At 42.0% G+C, this 16,005-nt stretch overlaps 1 protein-coding gene across 1 annotated transcript; it reads left to right on the top strand.

Moving 5' to 3' along the window:
- The first annotated feature begins 4,228 nt into the window (after positions 1–4,228).
- avpi1 (arginine vasopressin induced 1) lies at positions 4,229–5,224 on the top strand. The gene is made up of 2 exons (XM_060842489.1): positions 4,229–4,649; positions 4,840–5,224. Exons 1-2 carry the CDS (start codon positions 4,324–4,326, stop codon positions 4,958–4,960), a joined length of 447 nt encoding a protein of 148 aa, XP_060698472.1. The 5' UTR covers positions 4,229–4,323; the 3' UTR covers positions 4,961–5,224.
- The last annotated feature ends 10,781 nt before the right edge of the window (positions 5,225–16,005 follow it).

Raw genomic sequence — 16,005 nt, 5'->3', positions numbered from 1 at the left:
TTATTATCACCATTTTTTTTTAAAAAAAAACATTTTTTGGTGATGACAAAAGCTGGATAGTTAATTTAAGGAAAAAAGCCCATTCTTGGACCTTTGACACCATGGTTTATTGTAAAGTTGATTCGAAAGTAGCCTAGCTGTTTAAAAAAACCTCAGGGCGATTACAGTGGGCAGTAATGTTGGCTTTTATCAGTGACACCCTCTCAATGAGTATGAATTCAAATGTTCTGAAATAGGAACAGAAAAATGCGCAAAGTTCATTAACCTCTGGAAAAACAGCACCAGCGATGTGTAAGATGGATTTATAAAGCTTTGTGCAGGTTTAATTTAAAAGCGAGTCACTGACTTTGCTGTGACAACCATCACAAGGCACAAGTTTTAAGATACACTGTCAGACAGATTAAACAGATAAACTACTCTCCTGACTGCATAACTCCTGGGGATCATTTAGATCTCAGCTTTGTCCCTTTAACTGTTATTGAAGGTGAAGCAAACAGGATGTTTATGAGGAGTCTAAATAGTTCACAATGGATCAGTTGGGCTGCTTCGACTATTTCTGTTCTTTAGGTTGTTTTTTACAACATTAAGTTATATTTGTATATTTCATTTAATGCAGTAACATTTCCAAAGGCAATTCACCGAAGTGTTATAAAGTAAAACTTGACACATAAGGAGCTATTAGAGGACATGATTAAAAACTTAGGTTAAAAGATATATTATAAGGTGCACCATAAAGGAAGGAAGGCAGAGAGAGAGACAGAAAGGTTTAACAAGGGAATTCCAGAGTTTAGACTCCAATCAGCTGAAAGACTGGCGATCAATGCTGAGGCGGTTAAAGCTGAGGATGGTTAAGAGGCTGAAACTAGAGAAGCATGGAGTTCTCGAAGGATTGGGAGATGGTAGAGATTATAGAGATAGGGAGGAGAATGAGCAGCATTCCATTAATTTTGTTTTCATCTGCACAGACCTCCAAGGTTCATGCTTGGCAGAGTGTTCCCAAGTAGGATGTCATACTGCGAGTGGTACCAGCATGCCAATCTCAGTGCGCCTGCACAGCCACGCAGGTGGTGAAACTATAAACGGGTTTGAAAACTAGGATGAGAATTCTAAAATCAAGGCATTGCTTAACTATGAGCCACTGTGGACTGATGGCTGACCAGAACATATTATGAATTAGGAGAGGGGTGGGGCTGTGCTTTGGATGATGCCAAGATTAAGGGTGGCATGGGGGCTCAGTGGTTGGTACTGCTGCCTCACAGCGCCAGGTACCCAGGTTCAATTCCCACCTCGGGTGACTACCTGTATGGAGTTGCACGTTCTCCCTGTTGAAAAATGTGTTGCTGGAAAAGCACAGCAGGTCAGGCAGCATCCAAGGAGCAGGAGAATCGCCGTTTCGGGCATAAGCCCTGAAGAAAGGCTTATGCCCGAAACGTCGATTCTCCTGCTCCTTGGATGCTGCCTGACCTGCTGCGCTTTTCCAGCAACACATTTTTCAGCTCTGATCTCCAGCATCTGCAGTCGTCACTTCCTCCTATGTTCTCCCTGTGTCTGCGTGGGTTTACTCTGGGCGCTCTGGATTCCTCCCACAATCCAAAGATGTGCAGGTTAGATGAATTGGTCATGTTAAATTGCCCATAGTGTTAGATACATTTGTCAGGGGAATACGTCTGGGTGGGTCGCTCTTTGGAGGGTTGGTGTGGACTTGTTGGGCTGAAGGGCCTGTTTCCATACTGTAGGACATCTAATCTAATTTCACAGGAATTGTCTCAAAACAGGCCAGGGATGCTTTGGAGGTATAAAGATATGCATGAGGCTTTTTTAGCAGCAGATTGGATGCACTGAGGCAGGCATACAACAGGACTGTATTATAGAAGTGAAAATTGTTAGTCTTGGTGATGGCAGAGAAATGTGATCAGAAGCTCACCTTAGGGTCAATTATAACCCCAAGGTTGTGAACTGGCTGGTTCAGCCTTGGCCAATAATGAAGGAGAGTGATGCATGATTGTAGTGAAATTAATATAAAGAAATATTAACCAACATTAATCTGACCATGATGTTTTCAATATCATATTCTTCTGACCTTTATCACAGTATTTTTCAAAATGCTGTCTCAATGTTAAAAGTCTAACAATGTAGAATCCACAGTTCCATTCTGAGCAGAAAAATGTATTTTCAGAATTAACAGTCACTTGTTAATCTGAAGTAGCGTGTGTTAAACACCAAGGGTTAAATGTTGTTGAGACAGAGCTAGGCACTTTTCTAGTCAGAGTTTTATTTCAGCTTACACATCACAAAACTCCACCACATTGATTACTTGTTCCTAGTCAAGTACCTCACCCAATAATCCCTTAACTAACATAGACCCATCACTTGTTCCACTTGGTCTTATCCCTGTCATACATTACTGGATAGAGCCAAATGTAAAAATGTCTAAACTGTATAAGTAATTTGCACAGCTGCTCAATGAGTCAATTGACTGATGGTACTAAAGTCAAACTGACAAGCATGTCCTGTTGACTGACCAAACTCAGCGCAGGCAACAACTGTTAGAATCAGAGGGTTGCAAATATCAGGTTATTAACCTGATTGCATTGCCTCGTGCCTTTAGCTTGATGGAAACTTGGCACAGCAGCACTCAGGAGGATAACATTGAGAAACGTGGACACTGTACCAAAGAAAGAGACTTGAGAGCAGGTGACCCAAAGCTTGGTCAGAGGTAGGTTTCAATCAGCCTTCTAAGTGTGCAGTGAGAAGCAGAGAGGGTTAAGGTTAGAATTCCAGAGTTTAAATCGTAGGTAACTCTAGGCTCAACTCCAAAAAGAAAAGGCGAGATAAAGAAGGGACCAGAATTGGACAGATTGCAGCTTTCTCTGTCGATCCAAAGGATTGCAGGTTTAAGGAACTTCTTGAAGGGGACAGAAGGACCTAATCCAGCAATGATGAGACAAAGGCAATGATGATTAGGCATGTGATATGGTCTTGCTGGGAACATATTGAAAGTCTAATCTGATAGAGTTCAGCAATTTGCAATCAACCCCCTCTTCTTCACTTCCTTTATCCTAAAACGTGAAACTTTAACTGTGACTCAGACTGTCATGCCTCACCCATGTGGAGCACAAGGCTTTGCAGTTTCTGCTGGAGGAACTGCAACCCACAAAAGTATCAGCATAAGCGTATATTAACAGGGAAAGACGAATAAAGTTAAATTATATCGTCTGGTTGGGGATTTTAGAACTAGAGGGCATAATCTTAGAATTAGGGCGAGACAGTTCAGAGAATCGTTACAAAGTACTTCTACACACAACGGGTGATAGATGTTTGGAACTCTCCTGCAAACAGCAGTGGATGCTAGATCAAATTGTAATTTTAAATCTGAGATTATATTTTAAGCAAAGGTATAAAGGGATATTGGCCAGAGAAGGGATATTGACCAGAGACAGGTATATGGCTTTAGACCACTGATCATCTATGATCTCATTGAATCGCGGAATTAACTCCAGAGGCTGAATGACCCACTCTTGTCCCTATGTTCCTACTAATTTGGAGTCATATTCATGCAGCACGGAAACACCCTTCGGTCCAACCAGTCCATGCCGATCATAATCTCAAACTAAACTAATCCTACCTGCCTGTGCTTGGCCCATATCCCTCCAAACATTTCTTATTTACGTACGTATTTAAGTTTCTTTGTAAATGTCATAAAAAGACAAATAAAATTCTATTCAGGCATTGTTTTAAACGAACACAACGACCTGTGAAATGGTGAGGAACAAATTTCCTGTTTAGAAGTCGCTCACCACTCCTGAAATAAAGCAAAAATTCCCTATTGCAGCAATTGTTAGTACAGTCACTGCAAATCATCCCTGCAAAGATCCAGCTCAAACCAGATAGGGTTCCCTTTTCATCTGTGCCAAAAGCAAGGTTTGTGTCTCGAGGTTACATCATCCACCGTCTCGGAGGTTTGATTGACAGGCGGCCCAGGCTCAGCCTATCTGTCCCACCCCGAACTGCAGGCCCGCCTCCTAAGGGCTATCTACCTTCTCCCATTGGTTTTGGGCGACGTCCATCAGCCAGGAGGTGACAATGGACGCCATGGCTGATTGGTGGACTTGGCTATCAGTCCCCGGGAGCTACCTGTCAATCATTCTGGTTGTTACACTCCGTCCCGGGGATCAGCTGTTCCCCCTCCCCCACGTGCACACACACTCTGTATAAAAAGTAGACCGGCTAGAAGCAGCTCAGAGTGGATCGCAGCAGAACAAGGGCAGGGCACGGGCGGTTGGAGCTCGCCTGTTCACCGGTAGCGACCAGCTGGCTTGCCGGATGGAGCCTAACACCGCTCCGTGCCCCGTCTGCCCGGCTTGGTATGGCAATAGCAGGTGGGTCCGCAAGTCCCGCAAGAAAGCCTCGGCCAACATCTTCCAGGACGTGGACCTGGGACAGATGCAAGCGCTGTTCAGGAAGAGCGGGGACGAGAACGCCGAGGAGCGGGCAAGGATCATCTGGGAGAAGGAGAAGCACGGGGAGCAGGACATGGCACAGGCTCTGATGGAGCTCAAATCCAGGAAGACGCAGCTATTCTTCCAGCACCATAAAACTGGGGCAGAATTCCTGGGGCTGCTCTGGATGAAAGCCTTTAACAGACTGCGGTAATTATTTGCACTATTTTTAAAGAAAAGAAACTGGGGACCCTGTGCTTTCTATTTTTAAAAAAAACAACTACCTCAATTTCCCCCCAACGCATTTGCATCGCTTTGAAACTCGTGGCTTTTTTAACACATTTCGTGTTTGTTTCTGCAATGTTTTTATATATAAACATTCTCATCCATGTTCTCCCAGTATCAAGGATGGAGGAAAGAGTTCTGAGTACGAATCCAGCGGCAGCGTGGAACGATCGCAAAGAAGCAAGATTAAGCGAAAAAGACTAATTGCTAAGAAATCCTTCAGAAAACTGCTGTAAAACGAGGATTGTTGTTTATGGAGTCTGCTGCAAAATTCCTCGTCGTTAATTTGCACCAAATTAAACAAACAATTGACTGCAACTTGCTGGGAGATGAATCGACTGCGTTTGTTTCGTTTCGGATATGAAACGTCTGTCTGTTCTGGCTCTGTAAAATTTTTTTATTATTTAAAATTGAAACACTAAAAAAGTATCTTTTGGATGACCGATTACGTTCCGTTATATGTTTTCTGCATTTCAATAAATTTGTCAGAAAAAATTCAACATATCTTGTGTGGCTCTTATTTTGGGGTCGGTGAGATGTAGGGAGAATTCTGCATTTCCCCCGAACATGAACGCATTATCTGTTAAGTGTTAGATCAAATTTGGAAAGTTTTTCAATCTTCCCATCACCCACCTGGCTTCGTGGTGTATTTGGGGGGGAGGGGGGGATGGCCTTTTTGCTCAAGTCCCTGAAGGACAGGTGTAGGGGGAAATAAGCCAGTTCACCGTTCTGTGCGCTATTTAGCAGGTTGGACTAAGCCTTTGGGAGCACTCACTCTGGTTATGTTAGGGTCCTACCATAACCATATGGGGATAACCATAGTACAGGTTCCATTTGTACAAATTAATTATTTGGAAGTGGGTGGTTTTGGTAAGGCCTTCAGAACAGTCATCTACATTGCTGTCACCTGTAGGTCAGACCAGGTAAGGGTGTCTATTTAAAATCCAACATTTGAAACATATACTTACATCTGAACTATTGTTCCTGTTCCACCATTCCATGAGATCCTGGCTGATTGGTGACTACCTGCCTTTTTCCCTTTAATACCTTTAAATAAAATGAAGAACCGCAGATGATGGAAATCTGAACCAAAAGCCGAAGTTCTGAAGGAGCATCCTGCACTGGAAACATGAACTCTGCATTCTCTCTATTGATGCTGTCAGACCTGCTGAGTTTCTCCAATAATTTCTATTTTTGTTCCTTAACACCTTTGCTTAACATGAATTTATCTCAGGTTTAAAATTAACTCATCGAGCATCAACTGCTGCTTCTTGAAGAGAATTCCAAACCCTTTGTGTGTAGAAGTTTTTCCTAACATCTCTCCTGAATGGGCTGGGCTTAATTTTTAGACTTATGTCTCTGGTTGCTGAACTTCAAACCAGTCGAAATAGTTATATCTGTCCTGTCTTTTCCTGTAATTGTCTTGAAGACTTTGATCAAATCACCCCAGAACCTTCTAAATTCTACAGAAAACAGGCCTAATTTGTATAATCTCTCCTCATAACTTCTGAAGCCAAGCATCATACCAGTACTTGGCCAATATCCCTCTAAACCCTCGCTATTCATATACCCATCTAGATGCCTTTTAAATATTGTAGTTATACCAGCCTTCACCACAGTCCTGAAGAAGGGTTACACCTAAAACTTCTCTACCTCCTGATGCTGCCTAACTTGCTGTATTCTTCCAGCCTCCTCCCTGTCTACTTTGGATTCCAGCATCTGCAGTTTTTTTGTCTCTCCACCGCTTCCTCTGGCAGGTGGTTCCAAACATTCCATACTCTGCGTAAAAAGGTTGTCCCTTTTATAAAGAGTCATAGAGATATACAGCACAGAAACAGACCCTTTGGTCCAATCTAGCCAGGCCGACCAGCTAGCCTAACTTAATCTAGTCCCATTTGCCAGCACTTGGCCCATATCCTTTCAAAGCCTTTCTAATCATATACACATCCAGATGCCTTTTAAATGCTGTAATTGCACCAGCTTCCACCACTTCCTCTGGCAGCTCATTTTATAAACACACCACCCTCTGTGTGAAAAAGGTTCCCCCTTAGGTCCCTTTTATATCTTTTTCTTCTCACCCCTAAACCTATGCCCTCTAGTAATGGACTCCCTCATCCCCAGAGAAAAGAATTTGCCTACTTAACCTATCCATGTCCCTCATGATTTTGTAAATCTCTATACAGTCACCCTCAGCCTCCGATGCACAGGCAATGCAGCCCCAGCCTATTCAGCATCTCCCTATAGCTTAAATCCTCCAACCCAGGCAACATCCTTGTAAGTTTCACAACATGCTTCTGATATGAAGGAGACCAGAATTGCACACAATATTCCAAAAATGGCCTAACCAATGTCATATACAGCTGCAACATGACCTCCCAACTCCTATACTCAATACTCTGACCAATAAAGGAAACCATACCAAATCATCTGAAACCTTATGCTCTCTAGCTTTGGATTCCCCCACTCAAGACCTTGGCTATTCACCCTATCCACCCTCTATAAAATCATGATTTTTATAATCTTCTATAAGATCACTCCCCAGCCTCCGATGTTCCAGGGAAAATAGCCTCAGTCTCTTCAGTCTCTCCCTGTAGTTCAAACCGTCCAGCTCTGGCAACATCCTTGTAAATCTTTTTGACACCCTTTCAGTTGAACAACATATTTCCTGTAGCAGAGAGACTAGAGTTGAACACAGTATTCAAAAGTGTTCAGCTGCAATGTGACATCTCATACTCAATGCACTGACAAACAGAGCCCAATGCCTTCTGCACTACCTTAGGAGAAAGTGAGGACTGCAGATGCTGGAGATCAGAGTCAAAAGTGTGGTGCTGGAAAAGCGCAACAGGCCAGGCAGCATCTGAGGAGCAGAAGACTTCAAGCATAAGCTCTTCGGTGACTGTGTGTGATCTTTTGTTGAATTCAGTAGCACTTTAGGCATTCTGCATATCCATTTTTTTGTAGTGAGATACATAATCAAAACCATAAACAAACACTAGCTCAGTGGTTAGCACTGCTGCCTCACAATGACAGGGACCCAGATTTGATTCTACTCTTGGGCAACTGTCTGTGTGGGATTCAGCAAGGAGCCCAGCAATCACTTTCCTGGCTTCCCACAAGTTTCTGGGATACACCTGATCAGGTCCCGGGGATTTATCCATTGTTATGCATTTTAAGATATCTAGCACCTCTTCCTCTGTAATATGGACACTTTTCAAGATATCACTGGTTATTTCTCAAGTTCTCTAGCTTTCATATCCTTCCCCAAAGTAAAAACTGATGCAAAACAGATATTTAGACTCTCACCCATCTCCTGCGGTTCCACACATAGGTGGCCTTGTTGATTTTTAAGGGGCGCTATTCTCTCCCAAGTTACTCTTTTGCCTTTTATGTATTTTGCCCTTAATGTAATTCTCCTTAACCCTATTTGCCAAAACTGTCTCATGTTCCCTTTTTGCCTGCCTGATTTCCCTCTTTGAGTATACTCCTACTGCCCTTATACCTCCTCAAGGGAGTACTTGAAACCAGCTGTCTATACCTGCCATATGCCTCCTTTTTCTTGACCAGAGCCTCAACGTCTCTAATCATCCGGCATTCTAGCACTGCTACCTCACAGTACCATGGACCCGGCTTTGATTCAAGCCTGGGACGACTGTCTATGTGGAATCTGCCTGTTGCACAATCTCCCTGTGTCTGCATGAATTTCCTTCCAGTGCTCAGCCAAAGATGTGCAAGTTAGGTGGATTGGCCATGCTCAGTTGTACCATAGTGTGCAGGTTAGGTGGGATAGCTAGGTGAAATGCAGGGATAGGGTCGGGGGTGAGTGTGGCTGGGATGTTTTTTGAAGGATCAAGGTGGACTTGATGAGCTGAATGGCCCGCTTCCACATTGCAGGGATTCTTCTATGATCATTCTCTACATCTACCAGCCTTGACCTTTACGCTAATAGGAACATACTGCCTCTGGACTCTAGTTATTTCATTTTTAAAGAACTCCCACTTTCCAACTATACCTTTACCTACAAATAGCCTCTCCCAATCAATTTTTGAAAGTTTTTGCCTAATACCATCAAAATTGACCTTATTCCAATTTAGAACTTTAACTTTTAGAACAGGTCTGCCTTTTTCCATAACTATTTTAAAACGAACAGAATTATGATCACTGGCCCCAAAGTGCTGCCCCACTAACACCTTAGTTACATGCCATGCCTTATTTTTCAAGAGAAGGTCAAGTTTTGTTCCTTCTGTAGTAGGTTCATCCACATGCTGAACAAGAAACTTTTATTATACGCAGTTAACAAATTCCCTTCCATCCAAGAACTTAACACTATGGCAATCCCAGTCTATGTCCGAAACGTCGAATTTCCTATTCCTTGGATGCTGCCTAACCTGCTGTGCTTTAACCAGCAACACATTTTCAACTGTGATCTCCAGCATCTGCAGACCTCATTTTTTACCCAATCCCAGTCTATGTCTGGAAAGTTAAAATCCCCTACCATAAGCATCCTATCATTCTTTTACAAATTTGCTTCTCAATTTCCTGCTGACTACTGGGGGCCCTATAGTACAATTCTAATAAGGTGATCATCCTTTACTTATTTTTCAGTTCTACTCAAATAGCTTCACTGGATGTATTCCCAGGAACATCCTCGCTAAGTAAGGCGGTAACGTTATCCCTAACCAAAAATGCCACTCCCCCTCCTCTCTTGACCTCCTTTCTATCCTGTTCCTTGAAGATGGAGGGTAGACAGGATAGTGAAGAAGAGTCAAAGGTGTGGAAAAGCACAGCCGGCCAGGCAGCATCCGATGAGCAGGAGGGTTGATGTTTCAAGCATAAGGTCTTCATCAGGAATTTTTTTCGGTGGGGTGGGCAAGGGGGCCGAGAGATAAATGGGAGGAGATGGGGCTGGGGGGAGGGTAGTTAGGAATGTGATAGTTGGATGAAGGTGGTGGAGAAGGTGATAAGTCGGAGAGGAAGGATATTGGAGTCTAGACTGTGGTGCTGGCAAAGCACAGCCAGTCAGGCGACATCTGAGGAGCAGGAGAATTGACATTTCGAGCATAAACTCTTAATAAGGAATGAGGCTTGTGGGCCAAGGGGGGCTGAGAGATAAGCTCTGGAAATCCATCCTTAAACTGTTCTCCGTTTCATTTAAAATGCTCCTTTAAAAACTTGGCACTTTCCATGCTGTGCATTTCTATGACGCTTTGACTGTGCCAAAGCTTTGATTATCTGCCCTACTGTCATTTGATCATCTGTCAAAAAATGTCAACTTTTTAATATCATTACTTTGGAATACTTTAAAATGTTAAAGTGCCATTTGAAATAAAATTCTTGCTGTTTATTGTCCAACGGTTACTGTTCTGAACTTTAATCATTGTGACCTGCAATAGTGTCAGCTCACTGATGGATTGAAAGTTTCTTGTTGCCATTCTGAGGGTTCAAAGCAGAACTCAGTTTGGGCATTCTCAGTCCTTTGAAGCATCAGCACATCACTGGCTATACTGAGCATGAATCGAAATCAATGGAAAGGCACAATTATTTCACTTCTTTAATATAAGAATGGCTGGTATTGAAATATCCCTGAGCTAAGCCATACATTTTTCAGGAACAGCACAATGCATCAAGGGAGTGTTTGAAAGAATATTTAAATGAAAGAAGAAATAAAGATTGCAGTGCTAGAATAACTTCCACTCCCCCTGGACATCCTAAAGTGTTTACGTCTGGTGACTAAACCATTAGATAGCGATAAATCCAAATAAAAAGTCAAGAGAGTTAAATTAGGGCCAATCAAGGATAATAGTGGGAAGTGTGTGTGGAGTCAGAGGAGATGGGGAAGCACTAAATAAATATTTTTCGACAGTGTTCATTATAGAAAATGAAAATGTTGGCGAGGAAGATACAGAGATACTTGTATCTAGACTAGAAGAGATTGAGGTTCACAAGGAAGAGGTATTAGAAATACTGCAGAGTGTGAAAATAGACAAGTCCCCTGGGCCAGATGGGATCTATCCTAGGATCCTCTGGGAAGCAGGGAAGAGATTGCCGAGCCTTGGCATTGATCTTCAAATCATCATTGTCGACAGGATTAGTGCCTTAGGACTGGAAGATAGCAAATATGTTCAAAAAGGATAGTATAGACAACCCTGGTAATTACAGACCAGTGAGTCTCACTTCAGTTGTTGGTAAAGTGTTGGAAAAGGTTATAAGAAATAGGATTTATAACCATCTAGAAAAGAATAATCTGATCAAGGACAGTCAGCAAGGTTTTGTGAAGCGTAGGTCATGCCTAGTGAATCTGATTGACTTTTTGACAAAGTGACCAAACAGGTAGATGAGAGTAAACCGGTTGATGTGGTGTATATGGATTTCAGCAAGGCGTTTGATAAGGTTCCCCACAGTAGGCTATTATGCAAAATGCAGAGGAATGGGATTGTGGGAGACATAGCAGTTTGGATCAGTAATTGGCTTGATGAAAGAAAACAGAGGATTGTAATTGATGGAACATGTTCGTTTTGGCGTCCGGTTACTAGCGGCGTACCGCAAGGGTTCGGTGTTGGGTCCATGCTGTTCGTCATTTTTATAAATGACCTGGATGAGGGCTTAGAAGGGTGGGTTAGTAAATTTGCAGACGACACTAAGGTCGGAGGCGATGTGGATAGTGACGAAGGATGTAGTAGGTTGCAGAGAGACATAGATAGGATGCAGAGCTGGCAAATGGAGTACAATGTGGACAAGTGTGAGGTGATACACTTTGGATGGAGTAATCAGAATGCAAAGTACTGGGCTAATGGTAAGATTCTTGGGAGTGCAGATGAGCAGAGAGATTTCGGTGTTCATATACACAGATCCCTGAAAGTTGCCACCCAGATTGACAGAGTTGTTAAGAAGGCATACAATGTTTTGGCCTTTATTAATAGAGGGATTGAGTTCCGGAACCAGGAGGTTATGCTGCAGCTGTACAAAGCTCTGGTACGGCCACACTTGGAGTATTGTGTACAGTTCTGGTCACCGCATTATAAGAAGGATGTGGAAGCTTTGGGAAGGGTGCAAAGGAGATTTACTACGATATTGCCTTGTATGGAAAGAATGTCTTACGGGGAACGGCTGAGGGCTTTGAGGCTGTTCTCGTTAGAGAGAAGAAGGTTGGGAGGTGACTTAATAGAGACATACAAGATAATCAGAGGATTAGATAGGGTGGACAAGGAGAGCCTTTTTCCAAGTATGGGAACGGCAAACACGAGGGGACACAACTTTAAAGTGAGGGGAGATAGGTATAAGACAGATGTCAGAGGTAGTTTCTTTACTCAGAGAGTAGTAAGGGTATGGAATGCTTTGCCTGCAACGGTAGTAGATTCGTCAAGTTTAAGTGCATTTAAGTCGTCATTGGACAGGCATATGGACATACGTGGAATAGTGTAGGTGGGATGGGCTTCAGATTAGTATGACAGGGTGGTGCAACATCGAGGGCCGAAGGGCCTGTACTGCGCTGTAATGTTCTATGTTCTATGTTATATATAATATTTCCTTACACAGAGAGTGGCGAAGATGAGGAACAGGTATCAGAAGAAATGGCTAAGGTGGATAGCATACATGCATTAAAGAAAAACCAGATTAACATAAGAGGGAGAAACGAATGAGAGATTATACTGATAAACTGAGATGAAGTAAGGAGGAGGAAACTTGTGTGGAGTAGAACTGCCAGCCTAGATCAATTGGGCTGAATAGCCCTATTTGGACTCCAGCAAAGATATAACAGTCTATGACATACCCGTGAAGTGCATGGTGTTGTGTTGCTGGAAACACTGCAGACAATTCACACATGCCAAGCATCCACAAATAGCAATCTCATAATGACCAGATAATCAGTTTTTATGGCATGGTTAAGGGAAAATATTAAATCTGCTTAAACATTAAAAGCTGATGAATAATAAATTAATTTTATTATCCAATGTTGGCTAGGATTTCCTCAAAATAGTATCACGGCATCTTTTACATCCGTTTGAGTGGGTATATGGAGCCTCAGTTTAACAACTCATCTGAAAACTGGCAGTCCAACAGGGCAGCATATAGTAAACGTTATTCAGTACCTTTCCTAGGTGTTTGATGGGGACAGCGCAGGGAGACCTTACTCTGGATCTAACCTCTTGCCCATCCTGCCCTACAAAAATATACGATAGAGTCAGTGTCGTGGTAGCTTTACTCCATATCTAATCCCTTGCTGTACCTGTACTGGGAGTATTTGATGGGAACAGTGTTGAGAGCGATTTACTCTGTATCTAAGCTTAATCTTTCCTGAGAGTATTTGAAGAGGACAGTGTAGATAGAGCTTTATTCTGTATCTAACCCTATTCTGTACCTGTCCTGGGAGTGTTAGATGGTGACAGTACTGAAGAAGCCTTACTTTCAATTTAATATTGTAAAGGGAGCTTTGCTCTCTATCTAACCCCATGCTGTACCTATCTTGGAGCATTTGATGAGGACATTATCAGGGTAGCCTTACTTTGTATCTAACTCTGACCCTGTCCTGGGAGTGTTTAATGAAGACAATATGAAGTGATCTTTACTTTCAGTGTATAAGAACAAAGAACAAAGAACAGTACATCACAGGAACAGGCCCTTTAGCCCTCCAAACCTGCATCAACACATTTTGCCCTTCTATACGAAAACTGTCTTCTGTATCCCTCAATTTCCCTCCTACTCATGTATTCATCCAGGTGCTTCCAGGACCAGAGGATGCTTTATTCTGTGTCTAACCTAATGCTGACCGTATCATGGACTGTTTGATGGAGATAGTATAGAGGTAGCTTTAGTCTGTATCTAACCCTGTGTTGTCCCTGTCCTGGGAGCATTTGATGGGATTTTGCCCGATAAATCAATTCTCCTGCACTTTGGATGCTGCCTGACCTGCTGTGATTTTCCAGCACCACATTCTCGACTCTAATCTCCAGCAGCTGCAATCTTCATTTTTGTCACAGTGTCAAGGGGCACTACATTTAGTTTAAAAAGTGTAGATAAAGCTGTACTCTGTATCGTATTCCATGCTGTTGCTATTCTGGGAATGTTTGATGGGGAATAGTATCGTGTTTACTTTACTTTCAGTTTAAAACAGCAAAGGAAGGTTTAATTTCACTTTTTAAAATGCAGAAAGAACTTTATCCTATAACCAACACTGTGCTGTCTCTGTCCTGGGTGTATTGATGGGGCAAGTGGAAACAGAGCTTGACTTTCAATTTTAAAGAGAAGAGTGAGCTTTACACTGAATCTAACCCCATGTTGTACCCTGTCCTAGGAGTGTTTGATGAGTATAGTGTCAAGGAAACTTAACTTTCAGTTTGCCAGCATTTATTACCTATCTCTAATAACCCTTGAGAATGTGGTGAAGAGCTGCTTTCTTGAACACTTGCTGTACAGGTTTCCCTGAGGAAAGAAATTCTAGGATTTTGACCCAGTGACACTGAAGGCACAGTGATGTCTTTCCAAGTCACTCTGTCTTTCTAGATGGACGTGGTCGTGGGTTTGGAAGATGCTTGCAGAGGATTGTTGGTGAATGTTTGCAGTGCATCTTACAGATAGTACATACTGCTAATGTTGAACTGCAATGGTAGAGGGAATGAATGCTGATGGATTTGGTGCTAATCAAGCAGGTGACTTTGTCCTGGATGGTGTCAAGCATGTTGAGTGTTATTGGAAGTGCATCCATCCAGGCAAGTGGAGGGTATTCCATCACACTCCTAACATGCACATAGTGGGAAAAAAAGGGATATGGCTAGATTAAAAACCTGTGGAAGTACAAGAGAGTGAAGTTGTCAAACCAGGGAAGAAGAACCCTGTTGAGACAATGGAAGATTAGATTAGATTAGATTCTCTATAGTGTGGAAACAGGCCATTTGGCCCAACAAGTCCACACCGACCCTCTGAAGAGCAATCCACCCAGACCCATTTCCCTCTGACTAATGCACCGAACACTAAGGGCAATTTAGCATGGCCAATTCACCTAACCTGCACATCCTGGATTGTGGGAGGAAACCGGAGCACCTGGAGGAAACCCATTCAGACATGGGGAAAATGTGCAAGGAGCACTGAAAGAAAATGCATTCAAATGCAAAATATATTTCTTTAATTCAGCAAATTGTATAGGGATAAAGTGTATAGTAATTGAGAAATAATATGAAAGAAATTCTGATTTTCTTTGGGGAGGGGGATAAGAGGAATCTATGGTTTCCAAAACAGACCACCACTCAATCTGTGTCTGCCATGGGCTCATTAGTTGAGGCTGTTTACTGTGAATAGTCAACACCTCTGTCGTGTTTGTACCATGTGATTACTACGTTGGGAGAATCAGATGGGCCTGACTTTTTTTATCATTTAAAGTTCCTATGACTATTAAAAGGAAATAGGACTTTTATTAGAAAATACTCAAGCAATTTCTTTCTAAGTCTGGCATTAAGAGTAGGTATAGTTCATTCAACTCCTCAAACCTTTGCACAATTCAATTACAACTCCTCAAACTTATCCACAATTCAGTTACAGCATGGCAGAATTTATTTATCTCTGTTCCTTATCTCGCAATACACTTACTCAACAAAAATAACTGCATAACACCAACTTGCATTGTGATCTGCAATCAACCAATAAAACAATCAACAAGATAGCACCAGTTTACTCAGTGAAATGCTTATGTCTCCCTTACTTATAAACTGAAGGCACTTGTTGATATGCTAGAAATTATCAAGCGAATAAGCAAAAACAATAAATTACAAATTTGAAAACAACACAGGTAAGGAATTTACGAGTCTGAGCAAAAGATTAGAGAAAAGTGAAATTCCAAACAGTACAATGGACACAATAAAAAATTCCTTGAGAAGGGTGTTGATTCAAGACACCTTTAAAAAGGAACAGAATACATCATTGTTAAAAGAAGATGGCTGAGGGTACGGATACATTACCATGGCAAAGTACAGATTAACCATGACAAAATACAGCAGATGTTAGAAATCTGAAATAGAAACAGAATACACTAGAATTGTACACAGGTCAGGTAGTATCTTTGGACAGAAAAACAGAGTTAATGTTTCATATTGATGAAATGTTGAGAAATTAGCCCAAATTTTTGCAGTAATAATAACGGTAAAATTGTCAACCTTAACTGTCATGGTTTCTTTGAAATGAGAAGGTGCTTCTGAAGTTCACAAATGTTATTGTAATGCAGAAGATGTTGTCAGCCATTTATTCACAATATTGAAGATATCTCTGAATTGATGAAAATTTTCCCGATTCATCT

The sequence above is a fragment of the Hemiscyllium ocellatum genome, chromosome 22 (genome assembly GCF_020745735.1).
Source record: "Hemiscyllium ocellatum isolate sHemOce1 chromosome 22, sHemOce1.pat.X.cur, whole genome shotgun sequence".
Lineage (NCBI taxonomy): Eukaryota > Metazoa > Chordata > Chondrichthyes > Orectolobiformes > Hemiscylliidae > Hemiscyllium > Hemiscyllium ocellatum.
The sequence above is the reverse complement of the archived record's forward strand: the minus strand, read 5'-3'. Positions and strand labels throughout refer to the sequence as shown.